This window comes from Diuraphis noxia, unplaced genomic scaffold (genome assembly GCF_037042655.1).
Source record: "Diuraphis noxia isolate RWA-SAM2 unplaced genomic scaffold, SU_Dnox_SAM2 contig0003, whole genome shotgun sequence".
Classification (NCBI taxonomy): Eukaryota; Metazoa; Arthropoda; class Insecta; order Hemiptera; family Aphididae; genus Diuraphis; species Diuraphis noxia.
In genome coordinates this window covers 4625594-4648142 of record NW_028301713.1, presented here as the reverse complement: position 1 = coordinate 4648142, position 22549 = coordinate 4625594, and the positions used below count along the sequence as shown (strand labels likewise).

Below are 22549 nucleotides of genomic sequence, written 5' to 3'. Positions count from 1 at the left end.
CAACACGGATAGCAGGCCAGTTTGTTCGCTGACTCACCTCACTCGTTGAAATTAATTATTATTATTATATTTATAACACCAATTGACCAATTTACATAAATATTATAATATATTATAAATATACCTTTCATTCATATCGGATTTTTTTTTGTTTCAACCATATTTTATTGTTATTTGAAATATATCGTTTTAATTTATTTAAATTATAAAATATTAGTGGTCAGTGGTTAATACCAATAATACCAGGACAAAACAACAAAAAACAATATTTTAATAGTATTAAATTAATACTATAATATTTCCAATACGCCAATAGTACACGGAATACGCCATACAGTACTCGAAACTTGTTAAGATGGTCTCACCATAGAGGCACAGAATAAGTGAAACAATTTTGGCGTGTCGTGAATGAAAAATGCAATATATTATAACTAAATAGATCCTGCCCTTTACTTGAAAACTTAAAGTTGAAAGGCAGTTGAAAATTGAGTGATATAATTATTTGAATTGAATTTTTTTCATTTCAATTTAAAAAAAATTTCTTTTAAAAATTTTTGTGAAAAGATGGTATTATAATTCCAATACTTCTTCTTATAGGTCTTTTCAGCGATCGTACTTATGAAAAATCGTATTTTTCCACCAAGATCGTACCATTTGGTATTTTGGTAGCACTGCAGTAAACAACGACAATCTAGAAATTAACTGAGCTAAACCGTTTTAAAATTATACCATACCACTTACCGGGTAAATGAACCATATTGTTCCAAAGTTCAAACATCCAAGTGCGTTTTTTTTCACACCCATGAGAAATTAGATACATTTAATGAAATGTTCAGATTTTCGCATTATTTTCAATCGAGCTGTCTACGATTCCGAATGCCGAGGGTAAGTTTTTATTTTTTATTTCAAATCGAATTTTTTGTTCAATATTTAATATTTATTAATTTTTTGTTTCGTTTGTAGATGGTTAATAGAAGATTCCGTCAATTTGTTAATGCCGATGCTGTCGCCATCAGTCTATCTACAGACTACAGTCCATCTCACGATTGCTTCCAAGTAATCATCCATTACCGGTAGGTGGTTATTATAAGCAAATATCTAGGTATTAACAGTTAGGTCGGTATAAAAGGTAGTTCAGTCGAAACTGCCTTTCACTAATATTTTTTTTTTAAGCTTTTACTCCTATACCCAAACCATACCGGGAAATGCCGGGCGTCGTCTAAAAAGGAACTGGTGCCGCGATTTGTTATAAAAAAAGAAAAGTAAAAAAAACCAAGTTCTAGACTCTAGACAGTGTTAATTCCCAGCCAAGTGTCATCAATGGGTGAATTGGTAATTCAAAATATTCATACCACTTCTATAATATCATATTATATACTTATTGTGCTATGTTGTACTAAAGTGAATATATAGTTGGTATATTTTGAGGGGTCAAAAGTAAAAACTTCTCAATATTTTTCTAAATAATCGGAATAAACAAATTAAAAATTAAGGGAAAAACTGGAAATAATACGCACAATCAGTTTTCGATAAAATCGATTTTGGTTTTTGATATAACTTAAAAACAAATGACCATAGATACTTGAAATTTTCACCGAATATTAATATAAAGTATATTCAATTTTCAAAACATTTCGACTTAAGTTGAACTATTTATAGGCATATGCAATTTTCGATCATTATTAGTTTGTTTTTAATTAATATCGATAAAAATTTATTTGTCGGGTAGAAAAGCTTGAACATTTAATACAAGGATTCTATCATATTGTTACAATAGCAGTTGAAAAATAAAATAAATTCATAGTCATAATTTTTTTTATAAGCATTCAAAGTTTGAATTTTAACAAAATACGTAAAAAGCACAAAAATTCAAAAATAATTTTAAACTAGAAAATCATAAAAAAAATTTTTTTAATTCTAAGATTTGAAAATTTAATACAAGATTCCTTATAAGTTTGTCAATATTTATCACAAGAAAAATGTCCACCAGAAATTCAAATTAAATTATTTTGAGCATTTGGAATTTAAATTTTTACAACATTGGATTTGCACTGGATTTCTTATTTTGGTGTAACTCTAAAACAAATGACCGCAGATACTTGAAATTTTCACTGAATGTTTTTTGAGCTGTTTACTGACATTTTAATTTTTTAGTTTTTTTTCCTATAAATATCGATAAAAATTTATTTGTTGGGTAGAACAGCTTGAAAATTTAATACAAGGCTTCTAATACATTGAAACAATATATTGTTAAAATACATTGACACGATTTTTTTTTATAAGCATTTAAAGTTCAAATTTGACTAAATACGTAAAAATTACGGCTATATTCAAATTATCTTTTATAGAAATTCATAAAATTTTTTCTTTTTAGATCTAAGATTTAAAAATTAAATACAAGACTCCTAACATATTTTTACAATAGCAGTTGAAAAATAAAAGAAATGCATACCTAATCACAATTTTTTTTTACAAGCATTCAAAGTTTGAATTTTGACAACACACGTAAAAATCACGAAAATTTGCAAATTATTTTAAGCTAGAACTTCATAAAAAATTCTCTTTTTAAATCTAAGATTTGAAAATTTTTAATAATCTATAATATATATTCTAGACAGATAATCTGTCTTCGCTCAGAATCGTTTTTCGTATACAATGATATATTATCATTGGATTCAAATTTAATTCCATCCATTATAGTAACCCACTTGCAACCTACTGTATAGCAGAGCGACATCCACGACTTACTCGCTTTTTTATATTTGACGAATATTTGTATGATATGACGTACTCGTAGTAAAAAATAAAATGTGTTTTTATACTATACGTAGATCACTCGTCCTGAATTCGCAGATCACCCACCCCTCGGTAGATCACCTGTCACACGAATGCCGATGGTAGCCAACTTTTCCAAAAAAAAACTATGCATTTAACTTCAATCAGTTCAAGAAAATATAAGAGTGATGAGTTGTGTTATGACGAAATTGTATGTAATGGAGACCTTGCCAAAGGTGGGTGAACTTTTTAGTTTTTAATTAATTATATAATATAATGAATAAGGAAAATGAATAAGGAAAATATATTTTCGTCTTGTAAGAGAGGAAATAAATTGTAAGTATTTCAATGACAATCTATCATTCCGTGCTAAATCACGGTAGATTGAAGTTGTATCTACCTATAGAATAAAATATTTTTTTTTATAGTAGTTATTTATTTAACGTGTAAAAGTGACAATAACAATAAAAATATATACATAATATATATTGGAGATCATACATTAGTGACTCTATTAACCAAGTAAGTCTTATCATAAACCTATATATCTATACTTATATTATAATGTTGAAGATTTCGTATGTTTAGATGTGCTTGTCTTAGAGATTTAAATAAAAAGTGACATATTAAATATATATGTATACTAAGTACTTTGATGATGTTCTTAGCATTGTTTGTGATGAGTCTGTGTCTGTGTACTATCTATCTGCTTTTTGAGCAGAAATATGTCAGAAATTCAGTATACTACCTAAACCAGTTTAAAATTATCCCTCATTTGGAAAATGAATCATGTAAATGATATGGTCCAAACATCCTGGTGCGTTTTTTCTCACTGGTTAAGGTTGGTGAACTTCTAATTTCTAGTATATTATCTACACTGACTAATGCATATTATAAATTTGACCTAATTATTGCGTTATTCCTATACCATTCGCTTAGGTTTATAATCACGACATTTTAATTTGTGTATGCTCTCACATCCCTTAATTCGTTTAAGGGAACAATATTAAATAAAATTTTTTATAAATTTCTATCCACAGACTTATTTTGTCAAAATTGTTATTTGAAACGCATATAAAAAAAAGTTACTGTATTTTTTGTATGTTAATTTTCTATAAATACTTATTTTATTAAAATCTTAAAAAATCAATTATGTGGAATATTGTATTCAATTTCTATGCTTTTTATTAGAATCTAGTGTTAAAAAAAAATTAACAAAACAAAGTTGACAACTACATTGAGTATAGAAAATTATAATTTAAATAACAGTTGAATGTTTCATGTTTATATACGATAAATATTTTTGAATAATAACTAAATACTAACAATTGATTGAGTATACATTGTTATTATACGTTTGAATATCAAATGTCATTAATATTTAAACTTAATCGCTCATAAAAATGTATTGTGACTACACACCAAGCTTTTTTTTAAATTTCTATTAAATAAACTTACTAGATATTTTCATCAAGTTTATAAAAGTTTTATAAACCTTAGATGATACATTTTTACTTTTCTTTTAAAGTACCAAATAGATCCAATCTTCTACCTGTAGAATCACCTTAAAAGTTGAATATCATAGTACATTTTTTAGGCACTAAAAACGTATACACATAAAACTAACGACGTTCAAAATGCATAACGTAAAAAATTTACAAAATAATAACTATAAAAACAACAAAAAAATATAATCTTTATTACAATTTTGTATTAATTGACTACAATTTACGTAAAAAAAAATATTTTCACAAGCATATCCAATGTATCTTCGAGAAAATGAGTGTTTGCCATTATAAGAATCACCTTGAAATATACCTGCATTGAATTTTTTTTTTTACAATATTTACTCATTACACAATACCATACATTTAACAAATAAAGAATATCCAAGGACCCAAGGTTGTAATATAAATGATTGTGTATTTTTCTTGTGAACTCTATTAAAGTCCATTGACCTGAATTTAACTGTACTATATAGTATACTTAATACCTCTTTATTCTAATATAAAATAAATATGTATTCATTTACAAGTGACTTAATTTCAGTAAAATTTAAACCCATAAAATCAATTTTCTAACGAGTACCTATAATTAATTAATAACAGTTATAATTAATAAGCATTTAAAGTTTTGGTGAGGGAAATAGTATTGGAACAGATTGTTGCGAGATTTACTTGTAACACAACACAACACTGGCTCATCTAAACTTTTAATACGTGGATTCTAATATACTTCTAAGTTATAACTTATAACTAAATAACTATTATAGTTGAAAATTCAATTTGTATAGGTACATTGAAATTCTCAAAAAATTATGGGAATACAAAACTAAACATGTACCAATACTTATTTTCATTCAAAAGATTAAAAAAACTAAAAAGTAATATTATAAAAAGCATGTTCTTAAAAAAATTGATTCCAAATTCCACAAAAAAAAAATAATATAGATTTCTGAAAAAGGAGTTTTACCTTTTAAAGAATTACCAATAGCAGTTCTAGGTAGTGAGTAGGTATACTTATTAAAACAAATATATATATATATATACATATATATGTATATATACTTGTTACATTAATATTGAGTTTATGTTTAATACATTGTGCGATTGAATATAATATTTTACTAATACACATAGTAGGTTTGACAAGGTTGTTGCATAAAAGAGTGTGTAGTATTTGCGACTTCTATTAAAGTTCATTGACCTGAATGTCCTGAATACTATACATATTATATTTAATACTATATTTAATAATCTACTTCATTCTAATAGAAATAGAATATAAATTAATAAAACCATGTAGGTAATGACTAATGTTACACGATTTATACAGGTAACATTTTCTACGTAAAAAAAACAACGTTTATGTAATATTGTATTTTTTTTTTTTTATCATTGGAAAACAATATTTTTTACTTTTAACAATAATAATGCACTCCTTGAGAGTATAGAGTAATATTTAATAATAATTTTTCAATTATAATTGTTGTAGTATCAAATTATTTTCTTTCCAATTTTTATAATTTTAACTAGATACCTTTCTAGCCGGTAAATTTAAAGTAATATTTGCCTTAAAGAACCCTTTATGGCTATGCTTACTCACTTTTATCACTATATTTTCTCCTACAATAATAGGGATTAGCATTTTCGATTTTGAACAGAGAATTTCATCGAATGAATGTATTAGTTTTGCAATTGGGTGTGCTTTTTATTTATTTATTTTTTCATGTGTCTATGTACACGATAAGTAGTCGAAATAATACTTGAATTTTCAACTTCAGTATCTTTTCCAGTAAGTTACTGGACCTACTGTACAGTAGGAAACTAGAAACGTGAAATTTTCACTAAATAAACATTCAAATATTAGCATTTTCTATACACCAATTTGAGTATAAGATTTGAAAATTTAATGCAAGATTTTTCATAACTTTGTCCGCCTTTATCAGAAAAAAAAGTACCTATCTAGATTGTCAAATTAAATTTTTATGAGCGTTTTCAGTTCAAATGTTTATACAACATTGGATATTCACTAAATTTCTCATGTGCCGATTTTTATATTTTATTGTAATTGAAAAAAAAACGACTATTATAGATACTTGCAATTTATACTAAATTTTTATTTTATCACTTCCTATATACTTGATAAGATTTTCAAAATATTTTTGGCTTGTTTTAAGATGTTTACTGGTAATTTTCAATTTTCATTTTTTTAAATTTTTTTTTCTTTAAATATCAATAAAATTGTATTAATTGGGTCAAACATTTTGTAAATTTAATAAAAGAATAATAGTAAAATATAAAAATCCATTTACATAATATCGCTGTCATCATAATTACGTGCACAAATTGGAAAATAATTTTGAAATTAAGCAGAAAAAAATATTCAGCCATTGCCAAAATCACGAATTAAGATAATTGTATTTTTGGTGGTTTTAAGGAGGTGGAACCAAGGTTTAAAAGTGATGGAAGCCGAAAAAGATAAACTTTCTAGTTTATACATTACCTACTGTATTAAAGAATAGAACCATTTTAAAGTATTATTAATAAGGAACATGTTCGTTCAAAACCGGATAGTGAATATGATTATTCAAAACTACAATAAATTTAATTTTGACTGAGTAAATTTAAAAAAAAAAATCAAAAGTGATTATGTGGGAAATACGGAAACAATTACTGTATAAATGATAAATAAACAAAATGCAATTTGTAAAAAATATATGTGTTTTTAGGTTTTTAGTGAAGGAACAAATACAGTGATCATTAGCAGGATTTAGGACACGTTGTACAAAAACGAACGCCTAATACCAAAAGAAGAATACTTATTGGGAAAACATTTTTCGTAATTCTTGCCAAATAAGTAAGTCTTATACTTGTATACTAATTAGTTGGTAGGTATATTTAATTACTGTTTAATTATGTTTCGACTATTAAAGTCACCGAGAAATAAATGGTTAGTTTTGGTATTTTGATAAAAATTCACTTTACTACGATCCTCAAAAAATTTCAAAACTTTTTTTTTAAAACGAGTGTTTCGACGCTGTTTTTGAAACTATGAATTAGTTTCTGAAAATCAGTATTAAAATGTTAAAATGTTATAATTAAAATATTTATGGTGTTTACTTCCTTCGTAAAATTATTGTTTGGGGTTTAATCCCCGATATTATGATTTTAGAGGCATTTTTTTTCGAGATTCGCACAATATGATTTTTTATAGAAAACCTAAAGATATTTTTGATTTGTGGAGCATAGCAGTCGAGTGACAAAATACAGTCTACTTTTTTTCGGAAACTGTATAGGTTCAATAAATAATAATTTTTAAAAAAAAATTGAAAGTTCAATATTTTTGAAGTTTTTTTTCATAACTCCTTTGATAACGGTATATACTGGTTTCCTTAAAAATTTCAGAATCAATATTGAAAAAAAAAACAATTTTTTTAATTTGTGAGAAAAGTGTTATAGTGCATTTCTTCCAATGTTTCTTAATTGTTATATTTTTGTATGTTTACATTAACAACTTCCTAAGATTCCAAAAGCTTGTCAAATAATTATTGTCATGACCTGAAAGGTAGTGCCTATTGGCTATATATTAGTATAATCATTCGATAACGTTTATTTAATGATTAGAATTTTTATATTTGCTTATAAAGGTAACGATGAGTTACAGTAGTATAAATTCTGAGTTTCCGTGTATACATTTATCAGTAACTTGAACGATGTTTTAAGATCCATATTAATTACATACGCATTTATCTAATTTATTTGATAGCGTGTATTATAATTGATATTTAGAAGTATATATATATTAGAAGTAGGTATAATGTTTATATTTTTCTTTTATTCTTTTATTACAATTCCACTTTCACTGGTAGATGAAATCGTTTTATTTTAAAAACCGGTAATGTATTTGACGTATGCCAATAATTTGAAAAAATATAATTAATTATCTATTGTCCTATTAATTACCTAGTGATAAAATTTTTTTATCAATCATCACACAAAAAAGTGTCAAATACAAGTATGTAAGATATAACTTAGAAAATATTCGAATTCAGTGATCAAAAGTTGGTATACGCGTGTCGTATGCTATCTACCGGCGTATGCTATCTACGCGAAAAAATGTATTCTCACCTTACCTTAATATTTAGAGCTTGTAATTTCCAGTTGTCATTGAAGTTATAATCGACTTATAAAAATGTATCTTATATGTCTCTTTATAGATTCGTCTATTTGTACCATTAATCCTTTTCCACCTGTTAGGTAGGTACTTATAATATCACTGTAATAAATTGTACTATCTCGACTTTCGCGACCCGCGATAACATTTATTCGCCTGTCGATCGTAACTTCAATAATGTTTTTTCCGATCAGTTGTCAATTGCCATTCGTAGTCTTTCGAACGTTCTACTACCGTCTACCGAAGATCATTATTGTGTATAATATAATAAAACACTAACCAACTTAAAATAAAAGTATACAGTCCACTTTAAATATCGAACACCACCCATTTTTCCACGTTTTTAAACGTACCTAACTTCTAAATATAATTGCGCAGTGATGGAAAACTGTTAGGGAGAAAAATCATATAACCTTATAAAAAATGCGTACATCAATGGTCATGTAAAGCGGACTTAACTACCATACTAAATTATTTTAAACCTACTGTAAAATTTGACTCAAAATGTACACTCCATAGTCCATATAGGTACTACTGGAAAAGTATAAAAATTACGTCAACAAGTTAGTCAATTATTATAAATAATTATTATATAGTCTCAAATCATATAAAACTCATCACTTAAAACGCTTATATTTACTTTTTTTTTAAATTTTATTTTATTATGAGATACTTCATCAGAGATCTAAATCATTACATTCTATTTTAGTGGCACATTTAATGCGAATGTCATGTGATTGGTTCCTTTATCTCGTTGAAAATATTTAAATACATTTTAAAAAATATATACCCCATAAAGAACTAGATCATGATAAGAATAATATGAATTAAATGAAGATTAATAATGATCAGTGGAAGAAACCACATAATTTTTGTAATTTTATAATTATAGATTTATAGATAATTTTTATCGTTGGACACTAATTTATTTTTATCGTCCTCGGGGATTTGTATTAATTTTGTAACTTGTTAATGCAGTTAGTTTAAATATTATGAAGAGGTAGGTTTTTAAAGGAGATGAAGTGGAATCTTTTATAAAAAAACACTAATGCTTCGTGTTTAAGATAGTGTTATAATTTTTAAATTTGAATAAAACTAGTTTGAAGTGTTATAGATATAAATTATAGATATAAATGACAATGATGGTGATTGGTGCGGTTCATTGGTTATTTTACAAATAATAGTGTTTTGAAAAGTTTTGATTTTATAACATTTGATTTCTTATTATCACCCCAGATTTGTTGGTTGAAAAATTTGAAAGTTTATTTGGGATTTTGTGTTTATAATTTAGTCTGATTTTTTATTTGAAATTAATATTTTAATCATACGGTGACGACGCGTGACGATCTCAATAAAAATTGTATGTATTTTACTTTTCAAAAATTTATCGTAGTTATAATATAATATTATAGAACAAATATTTAAGATTCTTAAATAATTTTTATATTTTAGTTTTTAAGCCATTTTAAGCAATTATCTTAAAATAATATTTTGATCTTAAATAGATAAATTTATACAAAACAATGATTACTTAGTGATCATTATGTTGTGATAACAAAATATGATAAAATAAATAGTACTAATATTTGAATAATGAACTTAATAATAATTATTATTACAACTAAGGCAATATAATCCATTTATATTAATTCATTTTTAATCATAATTATGATATACCGAAATCGAATAATCTATATAATCGATTAAAATTGCAGTTATAAATATTTAGAGATCAAATTTCACACAATATTACCATAGAACCCAAAATATTGTATTTTTATCGTTTTTCTCTAAATTAATAGTCTAATTATAAATACGTTGTCAACCAATCTCATTGATTATTAAATACATATCAATAGTTCTTAAAAGTATTCTTTAATACCGAAATATTTAGAGTTACAAATTAATATTTAATATTTAATATTTTTAATTTTTATCTGATAATATTAACGTATTTCATTTTATTACTTAAATAAATTTAAATATTATGTTTTTATACTGATTACAACTTTATTTATTTACTTAGTATTTTAGTAATTATTAATCTAAATAGGTACTTATATAGGTAGCAATAAAAATTAATTTTCAACTAATATAATAGCTAGTTAGCATAATGAAAAACTACGAATTATTTACAGTTTAATTAATTTACTATTTACGCATAAATATATTAGATCGTTTTCTAACCAAAAAACAACTACTTATACATATTATTATATTAATCTAATAATTTTTTAGAATAAAAAATTGCATTAAAATTTATCAGTGCAATAAAAACAACAGTAATACGTATATTATGTAGATGTTAATAGTATTATAATTTATAATATGCTCAATAATTATTTCATATTTTCACATAGTTTTAATATTGCTACATTAGTTCAATATAGGGCAGTAGAATAGATTGAAAAAAAAATAAAAGATATTATCTGTAAATATAATCATTTATACCAAATTAAAGATTAGCCATTTACCTATAATTGATCATAAATTGTAATGACTATTTATTAGTTCTAAGAAATAAATTATGTAAATAATTTAACTATACCTAGGTATTAATGAAGATGTTTGATTTGAACAATTTTACAATATTTATGCACGCATACATTTACGCAGAAGAACCTAGCTATAGTTGATTCACGCTAAATTACGTTGTTCAATTTAGAAATGGGGGCAAAAGTGTATTAGTTTATGCAATAAACTAATAATTAATAAGAATGACACGCAATGATTTTGTAATATGTATCTTATTTTTGCTTTGGTTTAAAATGCACAGTATATATTATTTTTATACACTTCAATTGTATTGTTATTCGAAGTTTATTAATTTGTGCATAGCAAACACTATGCAGTATCAACAAGGCTTTATTTAGTATATATGCCATATAAATTAAAACATTATAGGTAGGTACATACAGAGAGATTCATTTTATGCTAGAATTCTAGATGATACTTAAATGTATACGTATTTATTGTATTTAACGATGGTGAATATTTCTTTAAAAAAGGCAGTAAATAAATATAAAATTAGCAATTTGTATTTTAAAATAAACATACATTTGTATCATAATTATTTAGTATATTTAAGTGAAGATACGTATTATATATGTTTATATTAGGTACTTTAACTTGGCTTGAATCAAGTTTTTAAACCTTATAGATGATACGTTTTTTACTTGTTTTAAAGTACCAAATAGATCCAATCTTCTGCCAGTAGAATCACCCTAAAAGTTGAATATCATCATAGTACATTTTTAGATACTATAAAATGTAAACACTAAAATATAAATATACACATAAAACTAACGAAGCTCAATACGCACAACGTAAACAATTAACAAAATAATAACCATAAAAAAAATAAAAATATAATTTTTGTTACAATTTTGTTTTCATTGATTACAATTTACGTAAAAAAATATTTTCACAAGCATATCAATGTATCTTCGAAAAATTGAGTGTTTGCCATTAAAAGAATCTCTTTGAAATATAGAATGCAATTTTTTTTACAATATTTACACATTACACAACTGCATACATTTTACAAATAAAGACTATCCAAGGTTGTAATATAAAATATGATTGTGTAATTATTTGTGAACTCTATTAAAGTTCATTGACCTGAATTTAAACTGTGCTATATAGTATACTTAATACCTTTTTCTTCTAATATAAAATAAATTTGTATTAATATATACCAGTGACTTAATTTCGGTAAAATTTAAATCCATAAAATTGATTTTCTAACGAGTACCTACAATTGATTAGGTATAACAGTTATAATTTATAGGTTATAATTAATAATCATTTAAAGTTTTGATGAGGGGAGTAGTATTGGACCAGAATGTTGCGAACTTGTATTATGACATACTTCATTAGCATACATTTGTATCAAAATTATTTGATATATTTAAGTGAAAATACATAAATATATATATATATATATATATATATATATTAGGTACATTAACTTGGCTTAAAACAAATAAATTAGAAATAATTAAATAAAGTATTTTAATTTCAACAATAGTGAAATATTAAGACAAATAATGATTAAATTGATAATTATACCATTGTTATGTGCGGTTTAGGTTTTAAACATTTGAAATTTTACAAATTTACCAAAACACACAAGTCATGAAATGTGAATCAATTATTTTGTCTAGCCTTTATAATTATTGTTTAATTTGTGTGTTATCAAATAGGGGATTGTAATACATTGATAACATAGATATAGAATCATATTATGATTTTGAATAAAATAATCTAATATTTAATGTTCCATCAACAATTTAATAATTTAGTGAGTTAAGTAAATTTTCGTTCAATTGTATATGGGTAATAAATTTTGTTTATTTCATACATTATGTACATTGAGGCAAAAGTTATTTATACTTTGCAATTTCAATTGAATGAAAAAAAATAGGTTTGTTCTAATTATATGTTATTGAAAATATATATTAATGCCAGTATTGTGATAGTGGTTTTAGGTTCATCGACCTGCATTTTTGTTAGTTGCAGTGAATTAATACATATACACAGAATGTTATCTATATTAGATTTCTACTAAGATTTGCACGTTTATTGGTTAATTGTTTTTATCTTATGTAGGTACTTAGTATTTACCTACACTATTTACGTTTTATGATTCTTTTCAAGTCATATTATTAACTATTTTGACATTCGTTTGTACTCTACCGAACAAGTATTTTGTTCAATATACTACAGTTCATAATTGATTTATGTATTTCTTTGGGATCTGTAAAACTAAGGTTAGTACATAAACACGTATATACATTACATGTGTATATATTATGTATGTATTTATTTTTTTAATAATCTACCAATAGAATTAATTGGTTTTTTGTTAAAGAAAAAAAATGTTTAATTGATATTATCATACTCGTTTTTTTAACTATCAATATTAAACAATACAATTTATTCTAGTTTTTTATTAAAATATAGTATATCAATCGACAATTAAAATGTTATGTGCTAGTGTGCTACTACTTTAATTTAATTTTTTTTATAATTTTTATTTGAATTATTCGTTTTTGAATTTTAAGAAAATAAAATATCGATTTAAAAAAAATTGTTTTGAGTAAAAATTCTTGTTTAATGTATTTCTATATTGTTCTTCCCATAATTTTAGAAAAGGACTGTAAATTTTCAATTTTGAACTCTCATCTACCAACTAGATTCACTTTATCAAAAGAAATATAAAATTTAAAATTTAAACAACTATTTTACTATAGATTGTACAAAAAAAAAAAAACCATTGTATTGAAAATATGATCTATATCTGAATTAAAACTTCTATTATGTAATCAAACAAAATCATACATTTTATAACACAGTACCTAGCTGTTTTATATAAAAACATAATTATTATATAATCTTTAAAGCCACATTCTTTATCTAAATCAATAAACTTTTTTATTCATAGAATGCATATAAAAATAAAACCATGCCAATAAAGCTTTAATATTTTTGAACTACCATTGAAGTACTTTATAAGAACCCTTGCATTAAATTTTGAAGGTTGTTTACTTAGTGAAAAATATTTATCTACCACTAGTATTTCAAAAAAATTTGTAAAATTCGTAAACATTATCAAGCCTATAAATGGCTTAAAATAGTAAAATTGTATAAATCAATTAATGTATTCGGTGAAATTTTCAATTGTCTGCGATTATAAGTTTTTGGGTAACACCAAAACTACAATATTTTTATTTTTTTCAAAAATTAGTTTTACGTATAAATTCCGATTTTTAAAAAAAATTTTTGGTAAAAATCGGTTGATTTTTATTAACATAAATGTTGATTACAGACAGAAAAAACACACATACACATCATAGTAAATACAGTAGATGAGACTTCATTTGCTACACTCAAATCTAATAGATACATTTATGTAATATTGTGTTTAGGATGAACTTGTTACTGCTGCTAGCGTTGCTAGCCGTGCAATCGTATCCTAGGATCATCTTCGGGGCGCGAATATTGGCGATAGAATCGTATGGAAGTAAAAGCCACTGGCAGTACATGAAGTCCATACTAGACTTGTTGGCGGTCCGGCACCAGGTGACGGCCATCACGCCACTGCCCACCGGCGACCGAGAAAATTACACGGAAATTGACGCGTCGCGGGTGTTTCCTATCTACCCATTGACAGACGTAATGGAAATGATCGAGCAGTTCGGATCGGCGATGAACTTGCTGCCGCCGTTGCCGGAGCGCAGCCACGAGCGCGACATTTGCGACGCTTTCTACGACTTTGCACCGATCAGAGACCTAATAAACCGCGGTGCCGATGGACGGTACGACGTAGTTCTGCTTGAGCCGTTTTACTCACCGTGCCTGTCGTACCTGGCGCACAAGATGCGGGTGCCTGAAATCTATGCGATCCCCTCGTCGATGATCACGGCCATGGAGTCAATGTTATTCGGCACCGGGCCCAACCCGTCGTACGTGCCACATCTTCTGTACAACGGAGCGGTCATGGACGGCTTCATGCAGCGGCTGACCAACGTTGCGCTGTTCGCGTACATCAAAATCGTGCTATGGCTGACCAACGTCCGAATGATTTACCGAGAACCGAGACCCTACGACATGGCCGACATCCGGCACAAACCATCGTTGGTGTTTATCAATACACATTTCATCACCGAATCGCCGCGACCGTTCCCAGTCAAAATGATACAGATCGGAGGCATCCATCTGCAGCCACCCAAAGTGTTACCGGAAGTGAGTATTAACGATTTGGGTATTAGTTACAGCGTATATTATAACGTTGGGTAGCAATTAACAGGTACAGATGGTTATGTGGTTAGTATAACCCTTGCATTAGCTTCATGGATTTACGTAAGGTTATTAACATAAAAAATAAAAGTAATAATTAAGTAAATTGTGAATTGCTCACTTGCATACGGATTTTCTTTAATGAAAAGCATTTATAAATTTAAAAATAGAAATTTTATTATTTGTGAAGCTTCACCCCCGAACAGGGTTTTGTCAAACAATTTATTTTTATTTTTAATTAATAAAATTGACCGTTGATTTGTCCTCCTCTATAAGATTAAAATAATAATCAACAACTAAAAAGTTAATATCAGTATAATACATAACATTCGCTACCTTTAGTAACGTATATGTAAACGAATTGTTAGTGATGTTGTCACAAAAAGTCAACCAGTGAAAATAAAGTCTAACAAAGTCTACGAGTAATCAAACAATGTTCAAAAAGTTTCTAAAAAATGTGTTGGATTATAATATGTACACACCTATTAATAAACACAAGATTTTTAAAATAATTTATAATACTAACAATGCTGTTATTTATTAGTTTTTTTAATTATTTAATTTATATTATTCAGGACATATTAGAATTTATTGAAAATTCGCCACATGGAGTAATATACTTTACATTTGGATCAGTGTCATCAATGGCAACATTGCCAAAACACATTCTACAAACATTTATTGAAGTGCTTGCACAAGTTCCTCAAAGAGTATTGTGGAAGTATGACGGTGAAATTAGTGACTTACCTAAAAATATCATGACCAGAAAATGGTTCCCACAACGGGATATTCTTCGTGAGTTATGAAAATATAAATTTCTTCAAAGCAGTTATAAGTGATTAATTTATAAAAATTAAATTTTAGTTCATCCAAATGTAAAGTTATTCATAAGCCACGGTGGAATAGCTGGAGTGTATGAAGCTGTAGACGCTGGAGTTCCAATTCTTGGATTCCCTCTTTTTTATGACCAACCAAGAAATGTGGGTAATTTAGTGGACGCGGGAATGGCGTTATCGATGGACTTATTGACTGTTAATAAAATTGAGTTTTTGGAAAAAATTAACATGCTTTTAAATGATAAAAAGTAAGTGAATTTAATTAGGTAATCCTGTGTTATTATAAATGGCTTATTGTTGGATATATTTTAATACATTATTTATATTTTTTTTATGAATGGTCTTACTATAATGGACGTTAAATAATGATATTCAGTCATTTGGTCCAATTACCATTAAAATTAGGTACCATTATTAAATCATTAACATATTGGTTTCACGTTACTTTAAAATAATATAATAAAAAAAATAGTTTTTTACAATTCAATTTTAATTTTATAATAAAAGTAATCTTACCGTCTACAATTCAAAACAGATAAATGTAGATAAATCGCCGATTATTTTTATTTGATCAATCAGTACTTGAGACAGTTGTTCATTTTAAGCGTGGTCATTATTGACAATAATGGGTATCACCATTATAATATCATAATATAATCTAATACTCCAACAATTCATTATGTTATGCTTTAATGTTCTTAAGTGTAAATATTTACCACTATAATATTCAGCAAATTTTTTATTGATTAAATAATATATTCGCAAGTATAAAATTTAAATATTATAATTTATTAAAATATTACGTGTTGTTTCTTAAATATAAATTAACTATTTTAGTCATATATTTTAATCTTATTTTACTTATTTGTATAGGTAGTTAGGTACAATAAAATCCATTCGGTGATCACAATAATATATACGCAAATTTATTATTTGAATCTTAAATAGCTATAAAATAAACTGGTTAATCTTTATAATAATTTATGTAGGTACTCAAATTTGAACATTTAATTTAATTTTTAAGTTTGTCATGCACTTAATAATTATCTTAAAAATTATAGTAAAATTGAGCAAATCATCTTAAATATTTTATTTTATTTATATGAACCATATATCATATACCTAATTAATTAAATATTCATGGATACTTTATTTATAATAGGTAGGCAATTTATTTTTAATTATGCTAATTTATAAAATAAGTTGAAATTTATACATAATTGTATTTACTTTGTATAGGTTCTCTATCCGTGCAAAAATCGTTTCGAAACACTTTAAGGATCGTCCACTTCCGCCATCAGAAATGGTCAACTATTGGTTTGAATATGTACTTCGCCATAACGGAGCTTCCCATTTGAACTCTAAAGCTTTTAATCTGACTTGGTACCAATACTTTTTGTTCGATATAATCACTGTTGTAGTTATACTGCTTGTTATTTTTGCTTACTTGACGTTTATTCTATTCCGTTGGTTTCAATATTATACATTAAAGTTGTATAAACTAAACCAAAGTCACATTACTGTTAAGAAATAGGTAGTTGATAATTATAGATCAAGAAAAAATGTATTAATGTTTTTTAAGTTATATAGTCTAAAACCTAAATGCGTTTAATTTTCCTTATATTTTTTTAAACAGTCCAAAGATAATGTTCATTAAATTATCTAAAATATCGAATTAGGTCTTTGAGTACTCATTTTTACAATCTGACGCACAAAAAGTGAGCGTTTCATGAAACTAATTTTCATTGGATGTTATCAAAATAATTGGTGCATTTTTTTAAATATTGTACATATTATACTCTTCCATAGACTTTATACTATAGATACTACACATAATATAACTATACCTTATCCCTTTATACCATATACTTTAACTCATATATCATACAGATATACCTAATACCATATATCATACAATATATTCCTTATCCCATAGATTCTTTCAGTGGCGCACCCAAGGGAGGGCTTTGGGGCTTGAGCCCCCCCCCCCCCCAAAAAAAAAAATTGTTTTTCATTAAATTATATATTATTATAGCAAATAATATAATAGTATAATAATGATAAATGATAATATTATATTTTCAAATTGTATTATGTTAGATAGTAGATACACACATATATATAATAATAGTTCAATATTAGGCGATAAGGTTTGTGGGAATCGCCGTTTTCTTATTTCGTTGAAAATTTTAGATTTGTAGATATTAGCGAGTAGCGAGTAGCGATTATGTAGGATCGACTTTGATTGGTAACTTCGATAACAATGATTGTTATGACTTTCGACTGTCTGTCGTGGCATGAAAAACTCGTTTAGATAATTCAGTCTGTTCGATTTTTTCTCTGTGATCGCTGTGTGCTGTGTTGAATGTGCTTATGTGTTATGTGTAAAAAAAGCTGAGTTAAAATGAGTCAAAAACGAAAGAAACCTGAAGTTGGTACTAGTAGTAGTCTTCTTAATTATATTACTATTGTTATAGAAAAAGTGTACACGTTTTTTAATACACCAAAACGTCAGATTGTTTTAAAAAATCAAATTCAACTTTTAGTTCCTGATATTAATAAAACTAAACTTGTTCAACTATGTCCAACTAGATGGGTTGAACGACACGATTCAATAATAGTATTCAATCAACTTTTATTACCTGTAGTGGCGGCGTTAGAAGAAATTCAATCGTGGAACTGTAAAGACTCTTCATCAGGTGCATTTTTACTTTTAAATGGTATTCGTCAATCTACATTTATTATTTCATTACTCTGTTCAGAAAAATTATTAGCTTATACTTTACCAATAAGTAAAATACTTCAAACGACAGATATAGATCTTTCTACTGCAGTTAACCAAGTAGAAAGTGTAGTGTCTATTCTCCGACGACTTAGAAGTAATGCTGACAATGAATTTAAGCAATTATTTTTAGAAGCACAAGAAGTTTCCTCTAATTTAGACTTGACTATGTCTATACCTAGACTAACAAAACACCAAACTAAGCGATGTAATACACCATCAGAAAACATTGAAGAATACTATAGACGTTCAATTTTTATTCCATGGGTCGATTCATTTCTTAATAGTCTTTCTGATCGATTTTTGAAACATAAAAATCTCCTCACAAGTTTTAAATGTCTTTTACCAACCGGACATAATCCAACAGATGAACAAATTTCAAGTTTTAAAAATATTTTTGACTTTTATGAAAAAGATATGCAACAAATTAGTTTTTCTGTCGCTAAGGCCGAATTCGAATTGTGGTATGAAAAATTCAAAAACTGTGGCTATACTTTACCGCTAAACGCAATTGATGGTTTAAATTTATGTGATGTTAAAATATTTGAATCAGTATTTATACTTTTAAAAATATTTGCAACGTTACCAGTAAGTACAAGTACGGCTGAGAGATCGTTTTCCACACTACGGCGAATTAAAACCTATCTCCGAAACACAATGGGACAGTCACGTTTAAATGGTCTGGCAAATCTTCACATACATCGAGAAATACAAATTAAAGAATCCGAAATTTTAACAGTTCTTTCTGAAAAGGGACCCAGGAAACTTAAATTTTAAATTGATTTAGTTATAAATATAATTATAAATATTAAATACATAATAATAAAACATTATATGGCGATATTAAATAAAAGTGATTATTTAAAAATTAGTTTTAATTGTTTACTTGTGTGTAATTATTAAGCCCCCTCCAAACAAAAATTCTGGGTGCGCGCCTGGATTCTTTACTTATAACAGCTACAAGCTGACAACAATATAACGTTCATTACGGATATCCCGGCTTAGTTTTGACAATATTTTGACACTGTCAATCGGCTTTGAGAGATCACTTTTCGTGAGGCGTTATGACTTTTTTTAAATATGTACTTATTATTTAATATTTAATTGATGTCAGAAATGAACCCCATTCGGGTTATAATGTATTTTCGGGTGTTTTCTGTATATGGGATAAGGTATACTCAAATTTTTGTATTTGAATTTTAGATCGTATTATGTAGTATGTTTTCTAAGATTTAAATTTAAATTTATAGGAAGTAACATTGTTTGTCTATTTCATATCAGGTTTTACAATTAAAGTTCTTTGTTCTACATAAAAGATATAAATTAAACGATCATGAAATCTTTGTCTATCAACTTTTTAATGGCGGCAGGTAATACAAATAATAGTGATTTTTCTGATTACGATAACATTGATAAACACAAAGCGTGTTTAAATATAAGGAATGAAATTCAAGTTTGTAATTTTTAATGTTACCTACTTTTTAATTTGTTAAACTTAATATGTTAAATATTTTAAGCAGTTATTGTAAATGTAGTTTTATTTATGTATTGATTACTCTTGTTGTTATTATGTAAGTTAGGTAGAATGTTTCAAAAAGTTGTTATATGTAAACCCCGGTTTGTTCCTAAACAGGACGTGTATTTTGTCAATAAACTTTATCACACTCACACAACAAGTAGGTTCTTACATAAGACTATACGCATAGTATAGAGATTAAATCATATTTTAGTTTAATAAAAGAAACCATAATAACAATACAAATTTAAATTTGCTGGAGTTTTTATTTTTTGAATAAGGCGACCTTATTAAATGTAAATAGTATGATCAAAACAATAATATTATCCGATTATTTAAAAAATTTATTTTTATATGTTGTTATTTTTGAATTGTAGTAATTTTTTATAAATGAATGTTAGTTATGATTTTCTGGTATAATATTAATATGCATTATTATATATATATATATATATTTAGATTCTGAACGAATAAGTGATGAATGTATTGATTTTACAATGATGTGTGTTTTTTTTGTGTGGGTGTGAGTCTGATGTATACAGCATAACTAGTCGAAATAATGCTACAATTTCAAACTTTGGTGGTGGTTTCCGATGTAAAAGTGAATATCCTTGGTGCATTATAAAGGTCAAAAGTTAACATTTTCCAACAGTTTTTAAAAAAATCGAGAAAAACAAAAAAAAAAAATGACAGAAAAACGGGTTAGTAAAACCAGTTCGAAAAACGATTCTGAGCGAAGACAGATTATCTGTCTAGAATATATATTATAGATGATTAAAAATTTTCAAATCTTAGATTTAAAAAGAAAATTTTTTATGAATTTCTAGTTTAAAATAAATTGCGAATTTTCGTGATTTTCGTGATTTGTACACATGTTGTCAAAATTCAAACTTTGAATGCTTGTAAAAAAAAATTGTGCTAATATATTTCTTTTATTTTTCATCTGCTATTGTAAAAATATGTTAGGAGCCTTATAGAAAATTTTTAATTCTAAGATATAAAAGGAAAATTTTTTAATGAATTTCTAGCATTAAATAATTTATGAATTTTCGTAATTTTTACGTATGTTGTCTAAAATTAAAACTTTGAATGCTTGTAAACAAAAATTGTGACTAAGCATTTCTTTTATGTTTCAACTTCTATTGTAAAAATATGATAGGAGCCATGTATTAAATTTTCAAATCTTAGATATAAAAGGAAATTTTTTTATAAATTTCTAGCTTAAAATAATTTGTGAATTTTCGTTATTTTTTCCATAATATGTTATCAAAATTCAAAACTTGAATGCTTATAAAAAAAAAATGATGACTATGTATTTCTTTTATTTTTTAACTGCCATTGTAAAAAAAAGCGAGTAAGTGGGTATCGCTCTGCTGTACATTTGGGGATGGGGTGGATAGACCTCTGACTAGGGTAGGTTAAATTTGAATGCAATGATAGGTATCATTGTATACGAAAAACGATTCTGAACGGAGATGGTTTATCTGTCTAGGGTATATTATACATTATTAAAAATTTTCAAATCTTAGATTTAAAAAGAAATTTTTTTATGAATTTCTAGCTTAAAACAGTTTGCGAATTTTCGTGATTTTTACGTATGTTGTCAAAATTAAAATTTAAATGCTTGTAAAAAAAAAATTGTGACTATGTATTTCTTTTATTTTGCAACTGCTATTGTAAAAATATGTTAGTAGCCTTGTATTAAATTATCAAATCTTAGAATTAAAAAGAAAAAAACACAGTCGATCGTAAACGCTTATCGTGAGCAGACGTGCAGGACCTCCGTCCGTTATCGCTATTCGCTAATGGCGTTCTATTCCCAGTTAAAATATGTCCCGTAATATCCCAAAACGTAATCTATCATCATCGTCTACCAAAGACAGCGAACAAAAAAGCATAATATTTGTTACTCCCAACAGATACGCCTCTCTCTCCGAAGATGCTGATTTTCCTCCGGAGGTGTTCAGCCCTCCACCCGTCAAATTGTCATCTCAGGATCAGCTCAATATGCCGCCGGCCAACATGGAGTCATCCTCTCCTACTAAAGTTTAGACACCTCCCTTTTACGTAAGTGAAGGATACGAAATTTCCACGCTCAAAAACGCTCTATTTGATATAACTGAATCGTCGAACATTCTATTTAAATCAACTCCCAAATATTTG

At 26.6% G+C, this 22549-nt stretch overlaps 2 protein-coding genes across 5 annotated transcripts; both read left to right on the top strand.

Moving 5' to 3' along the window:
• The first annotated feature begins 752 nt into the window (after positions 1 to 752).
• On the top strand, positions 753 to 20638 carry LOC107173743 (UDP-glucosyltransferase 2-like). 4 transcript variants are annotated; one of them, XM_089223581.1, is made up of 8 exons: positions 753 to 885; positions 964 to 1073; positions 2832 to 3011; positions 7007 to 7134; positions 14382 to 15198; positions 15828 to 16047; positions 16117 to 16336; positions 17328 to 20638. In XM_089223581.1, the coding sequence occupies exons 5-8, from the start codon at positions 14383 to 14385 to the stop codon at positions 17620 to 17622; spliced, it is 1551 nt and encodes a 516-aa protein (XP_089079707.1). In that variant the 5' UTR covers positions 753 to 885; positions 964 to 1073; positions 2832 to 3011; positions 7007 to 7134; position 14382; the 3' UTR covers positions 17623 to 20638. The 4 variants fall into 4 exon arrangements, with proteins under 4 accessions (XP_089079707.1, XP_015379888.2, XP_015379887.2 ...); XM_015524402.2 differs by lacking the exons at positions 753 to 885; positions 964 to 1073; positions 2832 to 3011 and adding an exon at positions 3155 to 3297; XM_015524401.2 differs by lacking the exons at positions 753 to 885; positions 964 to 1073; positions 2832 to 3011 and adding an exon at positions 6811 to 6952.
• Positions 18493 to 20183, top strand: LOC149056559 (52 kDa repressor of the inhibitor of the protein kinase-like). The gene is made up of 2 exons (XM_089222326.1): positions 18493 to 19422; positions 20121 to 20183. Exons 1-2 carry the CDS (start codon positions 18493 to 18495, stop codon positions 20181 to 20183), a joined length of 993 nt encoding a protein of 330 aa, XP_089078452.1.
• Positions 20639 to 22549: the final 1911 nt, after the last annotated feature.